The 18,279-nt window shown below is 42.3% G+C and overlaps 1 protein-coding gene across 1 annotated transcript in view; it reads right to left on the bottom strand.

Annotated features, from left to right (window-relative positions):
- MORC2 (MORC family CW-type zinc finger 2) overlaps nt 1-18,279 on the bottom strand; it is a 40,369-nt gene that overhangs the window by 15,730 nt on the left and 6,360 nt on the right. The window contains exons 2-9 of the mRNA XM_019643042.1: nt 16,545-16,598; nt 14,956-14,990; nt 9,922-9,990; nt 9,213-9,303; nt 5,302-5,410; nt 1,137-1,296; nt 915-1,026; nt 257-383 (exon numbers count right to left, since the gene is read on the bottom strand). Coding sequence (XP_019498587.1) covers nt 257-383; nt 915-1,026; nt 1,137-1,296; nt 5,302-5,410; nt 9,213-9,303; nt 9,922-9,990; nt 14,956-14,990; nt 16,545-16,598 — 757 coding nt within the window. The remainder of the gene's footprint in view (nt 1-256; nt 384-914; nt 1,027-1,136; nt 1,297-5,301; nt 5,411-9,212; nt 9,304-9,921; nt 9,991-14,955; nt 14,991-16,544; nt 16,599-18,279) is intronic.

Here is an 18,279-nt window from a genome sequence, read left to right as displayed (position 1 = left end):
GAGGGCAGTGTCACTGGCCCTCATATGTGGGATCCGAACCGGGGCCCTCTGGCGTCCCAAGCCAGTTCTTAACCATTGCGCCACTCGGCAGGCCCCAGAAGTTTCTTGGCAGTACATCACAGGTAGTTTAAAGGCCCTAATGCACTGAACACTATCAGAGCTTCTCATCGGGTATCACTCCAATGCCCCAGAGAAAAATGGCAAGGCCCCATCCTCGGCCCAAGGGAAACAGCAGGCCAGAGTGGCCAGGCCCCTACCTGGGCTTGTACAGGCAGCAGGAGAGCCTCTTGGTCTGCACCTTGTGCCCGTGGATGAAGATCCGCATCCGGGGATCAATATAGAGCACCGCAGCATAGGCACGAAATGAGCGCCGCTCTGGCTTCCTGGAAGTGGCAGGAACAGAGGAGTGCTATCACTGCCCCATACCAGCCTCACCAAGGGTACAGTAGAACAGCCTTTTTGCAGGCCCTCCACCTTTCCACCTTGCATCTTGGCTTCTCTTGCCACCCTGAAGGGGTGCTCCCTCAGGGTTGGCACCACATACTGCCCCCTCACATCCCCAGTACAGGTGCCTCATAGTTACCTGACCCAGCCCTACCACTGCCCCACCATGGACCCAGCAATTCCTTTCCCCTCTGTAGGCTCTGTTTTTTTCCTATCAAATCAAGGAAATGGAGCAAGGAGTCACTAATTTTTTTTTTTTTTTTGGCTTAGCTGAGGACCTCCTGTCCTACGTTATCCCTTTGCCCTGTTGTGGCAAGAAGACGAGGAGTTGTCAGCTTCATTAACTCTAAAACTGGGAAATCCAGAGACTAAGCTCTCCTCTCTGTCCCTAAAGTCACCTCCTGAGCTTTTCTCTGCTGAGAGAATGAACATCGGATCCAGGGCTTCCCTCCCTTCCCAGCCACACTTACGTGCCCTCTGGGGAAGTCTCTGCCATCTGGATATCTCTTGGATTTGAGATTATGTCTAGCTCTGGCTCTCCATTATCCATGAGTTTGAGATTGAAGATGATCACCAGTGTTCCTGGGGAACAGAAATCCTCCTTTTGTTCTGCCAGGCACCCCTGGCCCATTCCCAAACCACTGTGGCTCTGGATCTTTGGAGTCTAGGGGAAGCAAGCTCATCCTACTTACCACTGTCCCCGGGAATCTTCATGAACTGAGTCATCACTTCCTCCTCATTGCGGAAGGGAGAATACTTGTAGATAAGCTCTGTCTCGATGGAAAACTTCTCCACATTGTCTGTGACAGGGTCTCGGGTCCGAGCATTCCAGGTGGGCAATGGGACTATCACCTTTGGAGTAAGCACAAGCGGATACTTTGAGGGAGACCCCAGAAAAGCCTTACCCAAAAAGTGCATCCATCTTATCCCCTTCCACACTGTCTGGGGGATGAAGCCCAAGCTCCGCAGCCTGGTGCCAGACTCTGTGGCTTCTGCCCCTCCCAAGAGTCAGCCTCACATCTTAGGTCCTCTACTGAGGCATGCTAGCTTATGTCCTGGGGCAGAGAGGGGGTCTCTGCATACGCAGCTCCTTGCTTGGGCTGTCCCTGGCTATTTTCCTAGTTTGGTAATAAATCTACTCTTTCCACTAGGAAACTGTATTTGCAATTATCTAGTGACGCTGAAGATACATATAAACATAACCTACAACTCAGCAATTCTACTCCCAGGTATATATACTAGGAGAAACTTTTGTACCTATGTACCAGCAAGTATGTAAGAACAGTAAAATATCTACTACAAAGTGGACAAACTGCAACATATTTATACAATGGAATACTGTGCAATGATAAACATGAACAAACTAATAGCCACTAGTATCAACATGGATGAATCTCAAAAATAGTGTTACATGAAAGCAGCAAAATACAAAAACAAAACAAAACCTATAATGAGTCCATTTACATATTCATAAAAAGGCAAAACTCAACTACTCAAGAATGCATACACAGACAAACTATAAAGACAAGTAAGGAACTGATCATCACAAAAATCACCTGAAGGCAGTTCCTCCAGAGGTTCAACAGGGAATCTGATTAGTGAGGGGCACGCTGGAGACCTATCATCAGTCTATGATGGTGGCTACACGGGTGTTCACTTCATAAATATTCTCTCAACTGTATATACATTTTAATACACTCTTCCATATGTTTGAAATTTAATCTTTTTTTTTTTTAAAGATTTTTATTGGGGAATTGGGGGGATGGGAACAGTGCTGGGGAATTGGGGGAAGGGGAACAGACAAGTTGCTGTCATTTTTGTTGTTGTTGTTCTTCAGTCTAGTCGTGGAGGACGTTGTTTCACTGGCCCAAGTTGGCACCATCATTGCGCTCTTCCCGGACAAGGCAGATCAGTCGCCAGCTTGTGGACGGCCGCTCACAGCGGCTGCTGGGCGCTCACGCTGGCTGCTGGCTAAACACGGTAGCCCATGGCAACCTACTGCCACAGGGGCTGCAGCCTACGCTGTCACCGGCGACTCATGGCAGCCCAGCTCCAGGTTGAGCTGTTGTTCAGCATCTTAGCTGTAGAGGGCAGTGTCACTGGCCCTCATATGTGGGATCCGAACCAGGGCCCTCTGGCGTCCCAAAGCCAGCTCTTACCCATCGTGCTGGCCCTGAAATTTAATCTTATGTGTAAGTAATGTTTTTAAAACTCCTACTCTCATCAACTATACCTCAATGATGCTGGAAAAGAATCCCACTCTTTCTTCAAAAACCATGCCTCAAATACCACTTCCCCAGAGGCCTCAGTGTGCTTGTTCCCCTCAACCAGCCAGCTGCCCTGTGGATGGCTTACTGCTGGGAGTCCCTCTGTGGAGCAAACCAACCCAGGCGCCTCTGAGGTTCAAAGGAGATGGATGGCCCATCGTGAGGAAAAAAGAACTGTTTTTTAACAAGTGCCAGTGTGATAAACTGTTAAAAGAGTTCTGAGACATTTGCTAGCTTCTAAGAAGCTTCATGTCTATAGAATCCAGCCCTAGAGCTGCTGTAGACACATTCCTATCCAGCCAAAAATGATCTTATTTTGAAATCTTGGCTGAGTTGTACACCAGAGTACAATCCAAAACAAGTGACCTTCTAGCACCAAGTAAGGAAAACATTTCAACCTAGGTTTTTCACTAGGGAACCGAGTTCCATTTGTGTTCTGTGAATTTGTACCTCGCTCTGTACCTCCCATTCTTCACAGCAGTCCCAGGTGACAATGGCATTATTTAAACTATGGGCATTCCATTGGGACCCATCCCTACCATCGGAACACTTCTTTAGTTTCAACGTCACCCCTCTCCCGGCTTTCCTCCTACCCTTCTGGGCACTCATGTCTCCTCTGCCATACTTTCTCTTCTCCCCAGCCTTTAGAAGTCAGCACGTCTGAGATCCCAGGTCCTCTTCTCACTCTACACACTCCTTCAGTTGACCTACCTCATCTGCTACCAAGAATCCCAAAGCCTAGGCCTCCCCCAAGCTCCAGACCCAGACTTAACTTTGCGTGCCCAGGAAAAAACACTCTTCCCCTCCTAGCTGCCTCTTCCATTCTTCCCCAGCCCACCATGCCCAACTGCCATACCAGAACCTGAGTCATCCTAATCCTTTTCCCACTTCCTCTCTCAAATGATCAAACACCAAATCTGTGGGTCCCACGTACTGAAGAGATGAAGACTCCTATTTCTTTCACCTCCCTGCTTTGAGTCCCACCAGGCTACACACAGTCAGGGCCTTTCAACTGATCCACTCCAACACCCAAAAATCCTCCCAATCCAATCACCACACAATAACCAAACTGATCTTTTAAAGAGAACCTGATGCTGCCACAGGCTTGCTTAAATTCCCATTAATGATTGTTTTCAATAAAGTCCCACCCACTCACCAACGCCCTGTGGTCAAGCCTGACCTGGCATTCCCTGTTCTTCAGAGGCTACCACCTTTCTTCAAGTGGCACCTCTGCCAAGTCCCTTCCCACAGACTCACCAGCCCTCAGAGCCTTAAACAGACTATTTCTATTGATTTAAACCCCTCCTCCCACCACCCTCAGTCTGTAAAGAAACATTCCTGAAAACTCCAGCCTCAGCTAAGTTCTCCTGCCCTACCTTCTCCCAGAAGCCTGCTCTTTCCAGCTGCAGCACTTGCCTCACTCTATGCTGAATGAACTGACACATTTACCAAAAAGGCAAACAAATCCACTGGCTTGCCAAGTAAAGATGGTAGAAAAAAGATATCCTTCTATTCCCAACATGAACTATTGGGTTGTTGGAAAAGTCATGACGTATTTTGTTTTTCGTTGCAAAAATGCATCGTGACTTTTCCGACAACCCAATAATTTCCTATGATTTAGGCTCACAACTAAACAGGGCCAGTATAAATTTAATCATAGCTAATCAACAGAAATGAATTTAGATTGAAACTTTGACTGAATTCACCTATTTGCTGATATGACAGCCATGGATTTCTCCCTGCAGACCCTCTCATCCCCTTCTCTCAAGCTCTGGCCTCCATTTCTCACATATGAAAGAAAATAAAGAGTCCAGGCTGAGGTTGGGCAGACCAAGGCCTTCCCTGATTAGTCCCCATGAGGGAGCAAAGACCTCACCAGACCAGTTCTGCATATATCTGAGCCACCAGGCCACAAAGAGAATCAGCTGAGTACGTGTTTAGCTTATACAGTGAATTAATTACCAAATGTTTTAAAATCAGAAGATTCGTTAGGCCTTCCTTTCAGTGTAGCAATAATCAGCTGGGGCTGAGTGTCAGCTGCCATTTAGCAAAGAACTTACACTGATGTCTTCCAAATGCTCACCAGCTTCACTACCTACCCAGGCCCTGTAAGTATCAGCTTGTAGTCAGCTGATAGAGGGCTACAGCAATACGTTTCCTCGAAAGGAAAATGTGCTCATATCACACTTCACAAAATCACCATCAGATGGGAAAAACAGTGCTGTTCCAATTATTATTGCCAGCTGTGGTTTCTACCTATACTCACAGAAACCCAAAATACTCTTCCTGATAAAACAACTCTCTATAGTGACACCCTGCCAGACTAAATTTAAGCTGCAGATCTAGGGGAGCTGCAAATACAATTCTTGGTTCCTGCCACTTGATGGCACTCAGCTTTGAATTTTTACTTCCTCTCACATCTGCCTTAACCCCTCAACCAATTCATCCAACCAGCTAATCCCATTAATAGGGGGCATGGTTGCAATTTTGCAACCCCAATGAGCCCAGCATTGCAACTGATCGATGAAAACAGCCTGGGCAGACCCACAAAATGTGCAATGGTGACTCGAACCACAAGTATGGGACCTACTTCATCAATGCCTTCCTCCTCGTGAAAGGTACGAGACAGGAATAGGCAGGTCATGGTGTCTTCTTTCTTGGTGAAGAGGATAAAATCCTTCCCGATGCGCATTGAGCCCCTAAAAGGGAAGCAGAAATGGGTTATTCTCCCAGGGATTGAAAAGCTCATCTGAAGAAAGGAGCAAATCTATCCTCTGGATATGACTGAACTGCCTTGGGAGGGCTCCCCTAATGGCCTCAGGACCCTGAGCTAAGTTCCACAGCCCTAGTTCCTTCTCCTCCCATCTGACACTCCTCCCCTCTCTCTTCCATTGACTTTCGTCCTTCCTTATAACCTTCTCAACCACACTTATCCACCGTGAATAGCTCTCTCACCACCCTTCCAGGGTACATTCACCACCAGTCATCAGCCCCAGGTTAGTGTCACCCCCATGTCACCATTGTGGCTGCTGCCACAATGGTAACAAGTAACTCTGCCTCCAGTGCTCTGGGTTTATCCCAGCCACACAAGGGCTACTATACTCTCTGACTGGGCCACCATCAGATTTCATTCCTGTAACTGATAACTTCAAGACATCATCTTCCATGCTAACCACATCCAGTTCCCAACCTATCTTTCCTCCACTGACACAAACTCCCCTCCCATCCACTCATCAAACGACAGCACCATCAAGGGAACAGCTCACTGCCTATGCTCATGAATCCTCAAAAAAAATAGTACGATCCCAAGGCTCAGCCAAACATAGGGGCTAATCATACAAAATATAATTCTTGATCAAAGCTCAGGTCCTATTAACTACAGCCATCTTCTGTCTCAAAATTGTTTTGCCACCTCAAGCTCATTATGAGACACACAGGTCCCTGATTTTGGTTTCTGGGAAATGTGCCTTAACAATGACTCCACAAGGCAAAAGTCTGAACACAATCAACTGCTTCTTCCTCTGGCCACGTTAAGCCATCCAAAAAGCAGGCCAGGACATGCCTTTCCAGACGGCAGAAGCATAGCACCAGTGGGAGAATTGCCCACTGAACAATGGGGCTGTTTAGCTCCTTTCTTCTGAACAGCTTCTGGGGCTGTATGGCTATTATCTCATCAGTCCTCTTAATACCCTAGGGAGGTAATGGCAGTAAAATGCCTTATTACATTCATCTATGTACAAAAACCAGGTTGGTATGCCAAGCACACAAATGAGTGCCATGTCCAATTTCCCCAAATGCACAGGAAAACTCCCAGGACACTTGGCACCCTGGGGGCTGCCAAGTTCTGTTTCACTTCCTCTAGCTCCCAAGGTTCTGGCAATGCTCCTTCATCTGACAATTTCAGTCTTCCTCCTTCTTCCCTAAAGCTTTTGGGTGGCAAAATGAAGCACATTATCTTGCCTTCTGTCAAAGCTTATTCTTGCCCTAATTTGGTAAAAATTCTCGCGTTGTGCCTCTTTCTTCCCTGTCTTTGAACGTGACCTTGGAGGCTGAACAGAAACAACCCAAAAATGCCATCTCTCTGCCGGTTTCCCTGCTCCTCAGCCCAATTCTCACCACAAATCACTTCCTCCTGAAACTCTTTTTCAACTTCTAAACTGGTTTCAAAATGAATTCACTCTGAACACCAGATGGCTCCATCTCAATTGATTCTTTACAAAAATTGTTCTACTAAAATATGCTAATGACAACACTCTCAACTTCTGTACATTTTCCTTCCCAGTCTTCTAAACGCTTTCTGAGTCACATTTCAGTTGCTCCTAAAACTTGCTTTGGAAGGGAGAATTGTCAGCGATTAGAAATCCTATTTTCTAGATTAGGAAACAGACATTCAGAGAGGTGAAATGGTTTGCCTGAGGCCACAGAACTAATAAGACAGGTAGGAGGTGGCTGACCTACAATCCATATGGGAAGTCAGGGTTTCTTACATCTCACTGACTCTTAGGGAGTTAGATCGCCACATCAGAATCACCTAGGGAATCTATGAAAATGCAGATTCCTAGGTCCTACCCCAGACTCACTCAATCAGGTCAGGAATCTGACATGGAATGATCAAAGAAGAGGAGAAATTTGCTTTAAAACTAGAAACCAGGCTAGGGCTCTCATAGCAATGTTAACATTTAATCCTTAACCAACTCAGTATGTACAATAATCCCAATTTACAAAAGAGGAAGCTGAGGCTCAGAGAAGTAATTAAGTGGCTGAGGTGAGATCTGAACTTTAGTTTGTCTGACTTAAGTGAGATGGACACAACTTCAGCTTTACAGTCAGAAAGACCTGGTTCATATCTCTGCTCTAAACTTGGGCACTTTGTACCTTTGGGCAACACTTCATCCCTATAAACCTCAATTTTCTTATCGGAAAATAAGAATAGTACCTATACCTCATAAGATTATAGTCAGGATTAAATAAGATCATTCAAGTAAAGTTTTTAACACAGTGCCTGCAACACAGGGAAGTGCCTGTTATTACTATTTGGTTCCAGTCCTGAGAGACAAATAAAAAATCCAGGTACCAGGTCCCTGATGTTTTTCGGAACACTCTCTTCCTTACCCACACAAAGCTCACTGCTTATGAGGGACAACCAATGCTGCTGACTGACCAAACCATCACCCTCTCTCAAACAAAACAATATGTTTCCATAGCAAGACTGGAAACGTGACTCAGAATTCCATCTGTACAAACTCCAACTCCACTAAATCTTATTCCATCCAAAGGTATGTACAGCTGGAAGTGAGCATTTCAGAAATAGAAACCTTTCTCTTGGGGCTTCACTTAAAACCAGAACAACACATTCCAAATACCAAACAAGTGGGAACCAAGGGCTGAGAAAGAAGTCCCAAGGGATTTGAAGACATTAGGTAGGTCCCTACTACAGGACCGAGCAGGAATATTGTCAGTGGAGACCTCGTCTTCTGAGCGGGAGGGTTTAGGTCTCTCTTCCTCGCCGTGGATCCCCAGTGTCTATCACAAAGCATGACATGTGGCAGGTGCTCGGAAAGTACTGCCACGCCATAAAGCAACCCGTATCTCAGATACGAGATCTGACAATTAAGTTCGTGAACTTGTTGTACCGTTGTTGCTAACCTTTTTTGATATCAGGGGAATTATTCATTATGAGTTTGTACCAACTGGACAAACAATTAACCAAGTTTAGTATATGGAAGTGCTGAAAAGGCTGCGTAAAAAAGTTAGACGACCTGAACTTTATGCCAACAATTCATAGCTCTTGCATCATGACAATATACCAGTTCACACGGCACTGTCTGGGAGGGAGTTTTCAGCCAGTAAACAAATTATTGTATTGGAACACCCTCCCTACTCCCCTAATCTGGCCCCCAATGGCTTCTTTCTTTATCCGAAGATAAAGGAAACATTGAAAGGAAAACATTCTGATGACATTCAGGACATCAAGGGTGATAGGACAACAGCTCTGATAGCCGTAACAGAAAGAGTTCCAAAACTGCTTTGAAGGGTGGATTAGGCGCTGGTGTCAGTGCATAGCTTCCCAAGGGGAGGTACTTCGAAGGTGACCATAGTGATATTTAGCAATGAAGTATGTAGCACTTTTTCTAGGATTAGTTTGCGAACTTAATTGTCCGACATCATACATCCCAACCCCACAAAACTACCATCCAAGTCCTCAACCACAGGGTAAAATAAGAATTTTCAAAAGGAGAGGTGCAGTCCAGAGAACAGTATCAAGAGAAACGTATAGCTTCTCCCACCCCAACCGGTTTTGGATGTTCATACTTTTCCATCTCTGAAGTAAACTAGGCTGGACAACAGCTGGGAAGTCCCCAAACCACTCCTTTCTGACTTTCCTTCTGCTCCATTACAGTGAGGGAGGGACAAGGAAGAAGAAAGTTTTCAAGGGATAGAAGCAGGAGAGCATCGCTGGATTTTGTTTTCAGTCCTGTGAAAGGCTTCTAGTACACTTACGATTTTAGCCCATTCCCATACTGCCCAATCTGGGTGGACTCAGGTGTTCGCTTGGCCGACTTCCCAAACTGGATTACACTGGCAGCATCGCCTGAAATGGCAGGCAGAAGAGAAAGTGAAAAGTTTGCATTTCTTTCCCAAACTCCTCAAAATCAGAGGTCTGAACCTTGTTAACCCCAAGCAAGGCTATGTGTCTACTGAAAACTTCTGTCCAAGGAAATTCACAACTGTGAGGCAAATGTAGGTAATCCCTGACTGGCCTGTCAGTAATGTCATCACTATGTTACCCAAAGACGGTAATAAGGCTTGGGACGGGGGGGCCTGTAGATTCAACTCCAAGATGTTGTGCAAGCTGATAAATATAATGTCAAGAGACAGGTAATCTCACTGACTTCAGGTTGCCATTTANGGGGGGGGGGGGCCTGTAGATTCAACTCCAAGATGTTGTGCAAGCTGATAAATATAATGTCAAGAGACAGGTAATCTCACTGACTTCAGGTTGCCATTTAGATCCTATCTGCCATGCTAGGACAAGACCTGGCATATCCATTAGTGGAATTAGGCCTGAGATGTTGCAACAGACTTCTCTCTCCCTGGGTGGATCTTCTAGTTATAATAGTGCGGCAACAGAGAAACAAGTTAACACAGTAAGTATTTTATAAAAAATGGTTATATCCTCCCCAAAAGAAGCAATCATCTCATCACTTACTTGGATCCATTCCTGCTCCATCATCCAAAAAACAAAGCATAAATCCTCCTCGAAGATCCTCTCGCCTTTCTGTAAAAGAAGTGGCTCCCATTACTGGGTGATTAACCACCAGATCACACCCAACATGGGTATGATCAGAAGGTCAGTCCAAACAGGTCAGGTCAAACCTAGCCTCTGCATGTAACAGACCTAGCTAGCTAGTTAAATGTCAGGTCCCTCAAGGGTAAGAATTCCCAAAACTCAATGCTTTCTAGTTCATGACAAAGCTTGAGACTCTATAAAGAGGACAGGTAATACCTGGCCCAGCATCTAACCACACCCAGGACCACTGAATAGACATGTATTTCATGCATACCTCAATCATCCCTCCACCTGGATTACTTCTACCTCTGCCCTCTGCCATGAAGCCTAAGCCGCTAAAGTTCTCCAACTACTACATGCTATACCTCATCAACACTGCTCAAATCCAACAAGGTACCTCCTTTTGTGGGTTAAGTACAAAGTGACCAACCCTGGCACGCAATGGGCACAGTGGTGGCAGCTGCTATCTAGAAGATGAATTACTAAGCCTCTATCCCCAGGCTAACTGCAGTTTCTGAGCTATCTTTATTCATCATCACATCCCCTGCTTGGTGTGGGTCCTTGAAATGGCTCCCCAGCCCAGGAGTGAGGTGGTGCAGGGTGCAGTGAAAACTTTCTGGTTCCCAGCTGGACAGGCTTGACTGCAAGGAGGAATAGTCCTTTGACAGTAAGTTACAGAGCAGCCACAGCAGGTCTTCTTGGCCAACAGGGAAGGAAGGAACACAACAGACTATGACTGCCATTTCAGTGGGTGGAAGACACTCTTCTTTCCGCAGCTGTCTTCTGCAGTGGCAAGTGGTTACTCTAAGCAGTCTGGGTCATATCATGGACACTGGAGAAAAGATTCCCCAATAGGGAAAGGGGCCATACTAGTTTCCAAAGTGCCTTTTGACCCAATGATGAGGACTAGGTGGGCAAAGGAGGAACAGCATAGGCCTTGTAATCAGGAGAGCACTTCTAAAAGGAAGGTCTGTGCAAGGTACTACAGGAACAAACCCAAGGCTGCCTTGGATCTTACTTCCTTATTAAAGACTTTTGTCTTCCCCAAGCTGTGGTTTACCAACTTTATACATCTATCTAAGCTGAGGAATCTGTTTAAAATGCTTTGTCCTCCCCTCAGGCTAAAGATTCAAGTGAGTCATGACCATGTTCTGTTACGTAAATGGACTAGTTAATATAATTTAAGATGCTATTTCAGAAGTACTATAAACCACAGAGATTTTTGAGTACCACTCAGTGTTCAGGAAGCTGAACTTTGATGAAATATTAATAACAAGTGCTTCTTGAAAGTTCAAGGGCAAGGATCTTCTTGGAAGTACTACTGGTAGATAAGAAAATTTCTCCTTTTGGCAGTGCCTCTTAACAACAGCGTCTGGAGAATCCAAGTGAGATCTAGCAAGCCAAAGCAAGTGCAAGAAAAGTACAAAAGGACTTCAAAGTTTCTTCTGCAGGAAGCAAAGTGTCAAATGGAGACTCAAAGTGGGTCAGTACAGATCATGGAAAAAGTGTTCTATATCTAATCAAGAGCCATTTGCTATATACTTCAGCCACAAAACGTACATGAAGACTCCGCTTTGGGAGCTAGAAACTGGTTCGCGCCAAGTGCATTTGAAAAGTCCCCCAGGATCACTGGCATTTCTTGAACACTACCCTAGGAAGTTACTTCTAGGCCATTGTGTTTCTCAAACAGGACTTGCAGGCTGTTTTAGCAAAAAATCATCACTTAACAGTGGGTCTGAGATCCCTTTCTTGCTCAAGAACTTCATTTCTAAGATTTTTCATGTGGTTTATGAGGGTAAGAGGCCAACCTATAAAAGATCCTCCTGGCCACCAACAGCCTGTAAGCAGCTAGTATTGTCCAGATCCATGGTCATATTCAATACTGCTTCAGGGCCAAGAGAGACTAGTCGATACAGCAATAACTTCAACTTTATAAACAGGCAGTGTGACATCTTTACCTAACTACAATGCTTATCTCAATAAGCTCCACCCTGGAGAACGTGATTGTGTGGGTCTGAGGTGGTACCTGAAAATTTGCATTTCTAACACATTCCCAGGTGATCCCAATACTGTCCACCAGTGAGCTACTCTTGGACAAGCACTGAGTTAAAGTACAAGGCTTTCCTGCTCAAAACTATCTCCCCAAACCCACCAGTTACAAATGCATTCCTAACACCTGATATTTATTTTAATCAGTCAATGGAGTAATAATATCTCAAGCCTCTAAGGAAAGGATTTTTATGAAGGAGGCTCCGAACAGAGGAAAGTCTAAGCAGCTGGAGGTTGTATGCTCCCTCTCCCATCATACATGTTAGAAACATGTATGAGAGAACAAAGCCAAATTGCCAAATTGCCTTCTCTGAGTTGTGCTTTAGACCCTGGCAGCAGCTATGTAAGATTATCAGAGCCAGTTTGGAAGGGTGCATATCTAAGCTTCCCTCAACAAGTCTGGCTTCTCCAAATTAGCCTGACATCCCTCCATTAGAGTTTGAACTGTCTCTCCACTGGAGAGAAGACATAAAAAAGAAAGAAGCAGAAGAGATGTAAAACAGAGCTATGTGTCAAAAAGTCAAAAATGATAAGATACTATTATCCTTAAGCAGAAGTTGTAATAAAATGACATCCAAGTTCTTCACCGTACTTTACAATCTGTTTGAACAATATCCATTTCAGTTACATTTGTTCCAACTAGTTTTCCAGTCTACTTCTGACAAGCACATTATAGTCCAGCCCTATCTAATAGGAATGCTTTGGGTAAGGGAACACCTACCTCTACAATTTGACAGTCTGGTTTCTTCCTTGCCCTTCTTAGGTTTAAATACAATCTTCTAAAATGTGACTTTGTGGTGAATTCAAACTACATCTGATGTTTGGGAAGATTTCCAAATTCAGTATAAATCTAGTTTCAGAATGGCAGCTAGAAAAATACTTTCTTACATGTATTAACAAGAACTTTATATTACTGGCATATCTCAGATATATTGTAGGTTCACTTCCAGACCACCGCCAATAAAGCAAGTCGTAATCTTTTTGGAGGATCTTGCCTTCATTTTATAAAAAACGCAACACCTGTGAAGTGCAATCAAGTGAAGCGCAATAAATCAAGATATGCCTATATTTAATATTAGTAATTCTATTATTTTAATTGTACAATGAAGTTGCTTTTATTCCTCCTGGTGAATGTGTTAAATGGGGCACTGAGGTAACAACGTATGAAGTGAAGTGCTATAGTGCTTAGTGTTTCTATCACACCATTTAATCCTTAACTGCCTTGACAGTTCCCTCAAGATTGAGTTACTGTTCTCTAATCATCTGTAGAGTTCTAATTGTCTCTCCAATTAGCCATAAATTCTCTAATGAGAATTTAGCAAAGCCCCAATCTCATCCTCTGGACTCTTACTCCTAAAGCACAACAGAAGCAGCATTGAGCACTGAATAAATGCACACTGGGCCTTTTATTATTTAAATTGAAATCCAACTATTCTGCTGCATTCTGAGTGTGAAGGACTAAATTTCCTTGCTGAAATTCACCCATCGAAAGTGGTAGGAGGCGGGCAGAGATGATTTTTTTTTTAAAGTTTCTTCCAAACAGACTTGGCTATGATGATTTGCCTTTTCAATGTCACTTGGAATAGAAAGGCTTCTTCTCTGCTTTGCCATCATGCAATGATTAAAATAGCTACCATTTCTTTCAGAGGTAGCTGTAATTACTCCTCACTAAAGCACACTGAGATGTAAGATACACATTGGCACCTCCATCTGGCCTGACGGTTTAGTAACCATCTTCTGCTGTGCCTCTTTTTCCTATTAAGTTTCTTCTAAAATTAAAAGGAGTCTTATTTTCACCACTTTAGCAGAGCCTTAAGGACAGAAGGCTTTCAGAATTTTAGCAATACAGTTGACTTTTAGCTGTTCTCAGTTTACACTTTGTTCCAGAGTATATCAGAAACTCTGGAGAAATTCATCATACCTGGGGAGAGTCTTCATAATTATATGACATTGGAGGGTCTGAGAATTACTTCTTAGTTGTGTGTTTGTTCCCATTTATCAAATAGGTCTATGAAGAAGAGGGGTTATTTGATAACTGTATATTTCCCACAAAAAATCAAGTCTTCTCAGAAGCTAGTCAATGTTATTCAAAAATATTACCTCAAGCCTTTCAGAATACTTCAGAAAAGTTTGTCAGAAAAACAGATCATGCTACCCAAATTAAATTTAAAAGCTTCCTTCCTCTATTCTGCTTCCAGATTTTTAGAATTCAAATGACCAAAAAAAAAAAAAAAGTGCTGGTACAAATATTGAACAGGCAGAAAGCAAACTATTTTTTACAAAAAAAAAGAAAGCCAATGATAATGACTAAGAATTCTTCCACTGTTGCACCCACTCTAGGGGGGGAAAAAAATGCACTCCTAAACAACAGAGCCAATTAAATAAGCAAAGCAGCCTCCTTCCTACCTGACACCTCTGTCTGAGACTATCTTCTCTGCAAGCCTCAGGGGCAACCCAGTTACCCAGCTGTTTTGGAGCATCTCTCCAAGTTGGGACTGGTCCTCACCAAAGTTGCAGAAGAAGAAACTGGCCTCCAACAAGATCTCTCTTTGGCTGCAGGTACCACAAACCTGGTTACCGGCTAACTCCAACCAGTAAAATCACTCGTAGCTAGTAATCATTACACTCTCTACTTATTCTACCCCATATCCCCATAAATCTCCTATGGCTATTTAAATAGATCTATAAATCTGGGGACCCCATGTTTGTTTCTTTACACCAATATTCTTGGTTTCTATTAATGTCTAACCAGGGCTGCCCTGTTTCTACCTAAGACTGTGAGTAATTGTGCCATCTCCCCAAGCTCCAGAAACCAGTTATTTCTCACTCATTTCTTCTTAGGCATAGCAATAAAATACATTAAAAAGAAGTGGGCATAGAATAAAGAACTGATGTCTGTCTTACCTGCATAAATATCTATTCTGGTGGCATCAGCATCTCTGCAAAATTAAAGGCAGCAAAATCAAGATCCAAATGAGAACATGAAATATCAACTATCAAAATGCACAGTATTTTGAGTGGGATGGATACTATTTTGAGTCTATTTTCGGGAAGTCATACAGAAATTCTGTATACATTAAAGCTGTATTTTACACTTGGCAACACAATTTCCCTTGTATGTCTGTGAAACTCTTCTGAAACTCCAAATGATTTAAAATAATCTCATGACACATAGGACCTGAATATATATTTTTAAATACAAATTTCATAGTAAAAACATCTAGATGATAAGTAAAAACATTCCCCTATAGATACTAAGAAATGGCTCAAATCTGTGTTTTTCTCAATTGATCACAATCATAAAAAAATGTTCCAATAATACATCTCACTCAGATACTGAGAAAAAAGGAAAACAATAACATGCCACAAAGCCAACGAAAAATCAGGTCTTATGATATATACACTACAATTAGCAGACTGATTCACAAGCCCATAACCTAATCCTCCCTAACCTTGAAAGGAAGTTGAAGTACCCCATTAAACTCCAGCCATCAACTAAAATACAAATTCAGTCATCAATAAAGACTTCCATAAAGGCTTGGAAGTAATCTAGCCCAATTTTGCCAACTGCAGGCAAGGAAAATGAGAAACAGAGCATTTCCTTGATTTTAAATGCAAAAAATCCACTCAAATCCATATAGCTGTACATATACCTATTCCCAAAAACATAATAAAAATTTTCAAATATGAGAGGTTGGCAAATTGTGTATATAAGCAGGAACACATTCCCAAGAATCTCCAGCTCGTCATATGATATACAACAAAGCATTCTGCCATGGCACACCATGATCTCACTAAGCTAATAAGTGGCCAATTCAGACTTCATCCCCCCACATCACAGGGGACAAGAGCAAGGAAGAGGTAAGAAAACCCTGAGCCAGAAGTCATGACAGCCAAACCCAAGCTCTGCTTTCATGGTAGGGGCAGAATGGAGTCGATACTCTGGCTGCTGGATGCAGCTGGAGTGGAGTTTGAAGAAGAATTTATTGAAACAAGAGAGCAATATGAGAAGTTAATGACAGATGGACACCAGCTTTTTAACCAGGTGCCCCTGGTTGAAACTGATAAAATGAGGCTGATACAGACTAAAGCCATCCTCAGCTACCTTGCTGCCAAGTACAACTTGTATGGGAGAAACCTGGTAACACAAATTAAATCAGAGATTGTCTGTCCCATTAATTTGATTCCTAATTTTCTATTTTAATTCCCTGCATTTCACTACAATTATCTTGCTCTAATACACAAGGGAACATAGCTTTGGAGGTTATAAGTTCATTATTTTTAGGCTGGAACACAGAGCAATGAATGAATTAAAATTAATCAAGTAGAAATATTAACTAATGTGCTATTAAAAATGCTTTTTTGGTAAGAGGTCTCTTAGGAATGAGTTGTAGCTGTTACAGAATTGCCTTCCTCCCAAGTCTTCAGAGAGCAAAGGTTACAACGACCAAAAAAGTTTTCAAACACAGACTGTATGCCTGAAGACTACATACCTTGCATTATCAACCAGTTCTGCAAGAGCACCAAACAAGAATTCATGCGTAGTTCTGAAATGATAAATACTAAGAGTCAGCAAAAGAATTATGGAATTGAACTATGACTCCTAGTAAAATGTCAAGGTTATAAAATGTTAAGTTTTTAGAAAAAAATCTAAAATGCCCATTTGCATTGACAATTTACACTACTGAAATTTAAACTTCACCATTAGCTCACTAATCTCCCTCAAGTATTAATCTATCAAATCCTGCTATCTATTAAATGTTTATTTTTACTATGCTGAGTAGAGAAATCTACTCCGAAGCATTAAGATTCCTATGTGTGCTATTACTAAAGCAGTGTTTTTCACTCCTCATATTCTGCCTAGAAAACGCCTGTATTTTCTTTTTCATTGCCTTAACCAGCTGTCAGTTTCTGCGTATCTCTAAGAGTGCTCAATGGACAACTTGTTAGCATTTTGCTTTCCAATACCTGTGTATCATCTATTGGTGAAAGAAGAAAACTCATTCACTTTGTGCAATTTATAAGCAAAAATATTCCATTTGAAAGTGGGGAGGAGAGAATAATTCATTTCTTGACTTTCTCTGATTCTGGCTAAAAACAGAACTTCCTTCACATTAAAGAAAGGAATCCAAGACCCTCTTGAACAATTCCTCCTAGGAGGTCAAGAGCATGGTGTGGTCTCCTAAAGCCCCTGAAAAAGTTAACCCAATGGTCATTTCTTCCTGAGAGGTTGCTCAAAGTTTGGGTTCGGTAAGTACAAAATTACCATGTTACTTAGAATTCAATAAAGATGATACTTATGCATAAGATTTATCCTTACAATTTTTCTTCCATTCACACTCTAATTTGTGCTATTTCCCATAACTGTCCTCAATAGATACAAAAGTAGGAGGTATCCACCTAGAAGCCTTGACTTTTGATTGAGAATATAAAATCATTAACCCACATAATGCATTACCATCAAGTTTTCAAAAATAACCAAATTATTCCAGCTGACTTTTCTTTCTGTATACAAAGTTTCAGCCAACAGATAAACTGAAAATTCCTAAAATTTTAGAATGAAATATACCAACCTTAAATAACTGGGTCCAGGATCGCTGATCACTTACTATATTGTTTAAAACAAATTGTAAAATGTTTGTTTATAAAATAAATACCCAAAACTGAACTGTCCAGGAACATGGGTTTTTCCTCAAATAAATATTCAAATTTTTACAAATGCAAATTATGAATTAAAACTACCAGTTCTTGGAAATTTAGGAAGAACTTTTTCCCATGAGATCAGTGAATATATGTTGCTAATCCAAAGGCGGCATCAATAAATAAGTTTTAACAAAAAGTACAAAATTTATCTCCAACTCAACCAGAAAACAGAGCTCAAATTCTTCTGACCAAAAGCCAATTCTTAATTATTTTACATGGGGGAAAAAAATTTTCTAAGAGACAAACCTGCATAAAACATCCATAATTTTAATTATTAAAAATATTTAAGTCTCTAGAATCATACTAAATTCTTCAAATTATCAACTGAAATATAAAACTAATCTGTAGATTACTTCACTAAAAAAAGTAGGGAGAAATAAACTAGAAATATAAGGTGATTTGCTGAAGGTAACATAATTAAAAATAAATCTAGGGCCGGCTGAGTGGCGCGATGGTTAAGAACTGGCTTGGGACGCCAGAGGGCCCCGGTTCGGATCCCACATATGAGGGCCAGTGACACTGCCC

The sequence above is a fragment of the Hipposideros armiger genome, unplaced genomic scaffold, assembly GCF_001890085.2.
Source record: "Hipposideros armiger isolate ML-2016 unplaced genomic scaffold, ASM189008v1 scaffold_75, whole genome shotgun sequence".
In the NCBI taxonomy this organism is placed as follows: Eukaryota; Metazoa; Chordata; class Mammalia; order Chiroptera; family Hipposideridae; genus Hipposideros; species Hipposideros armiger.
The sequence above is the reverse complement of the archived record's forward strand: the minus strand, read 5'-3'. Positions and strand labels throughout refer to the sequence as shown.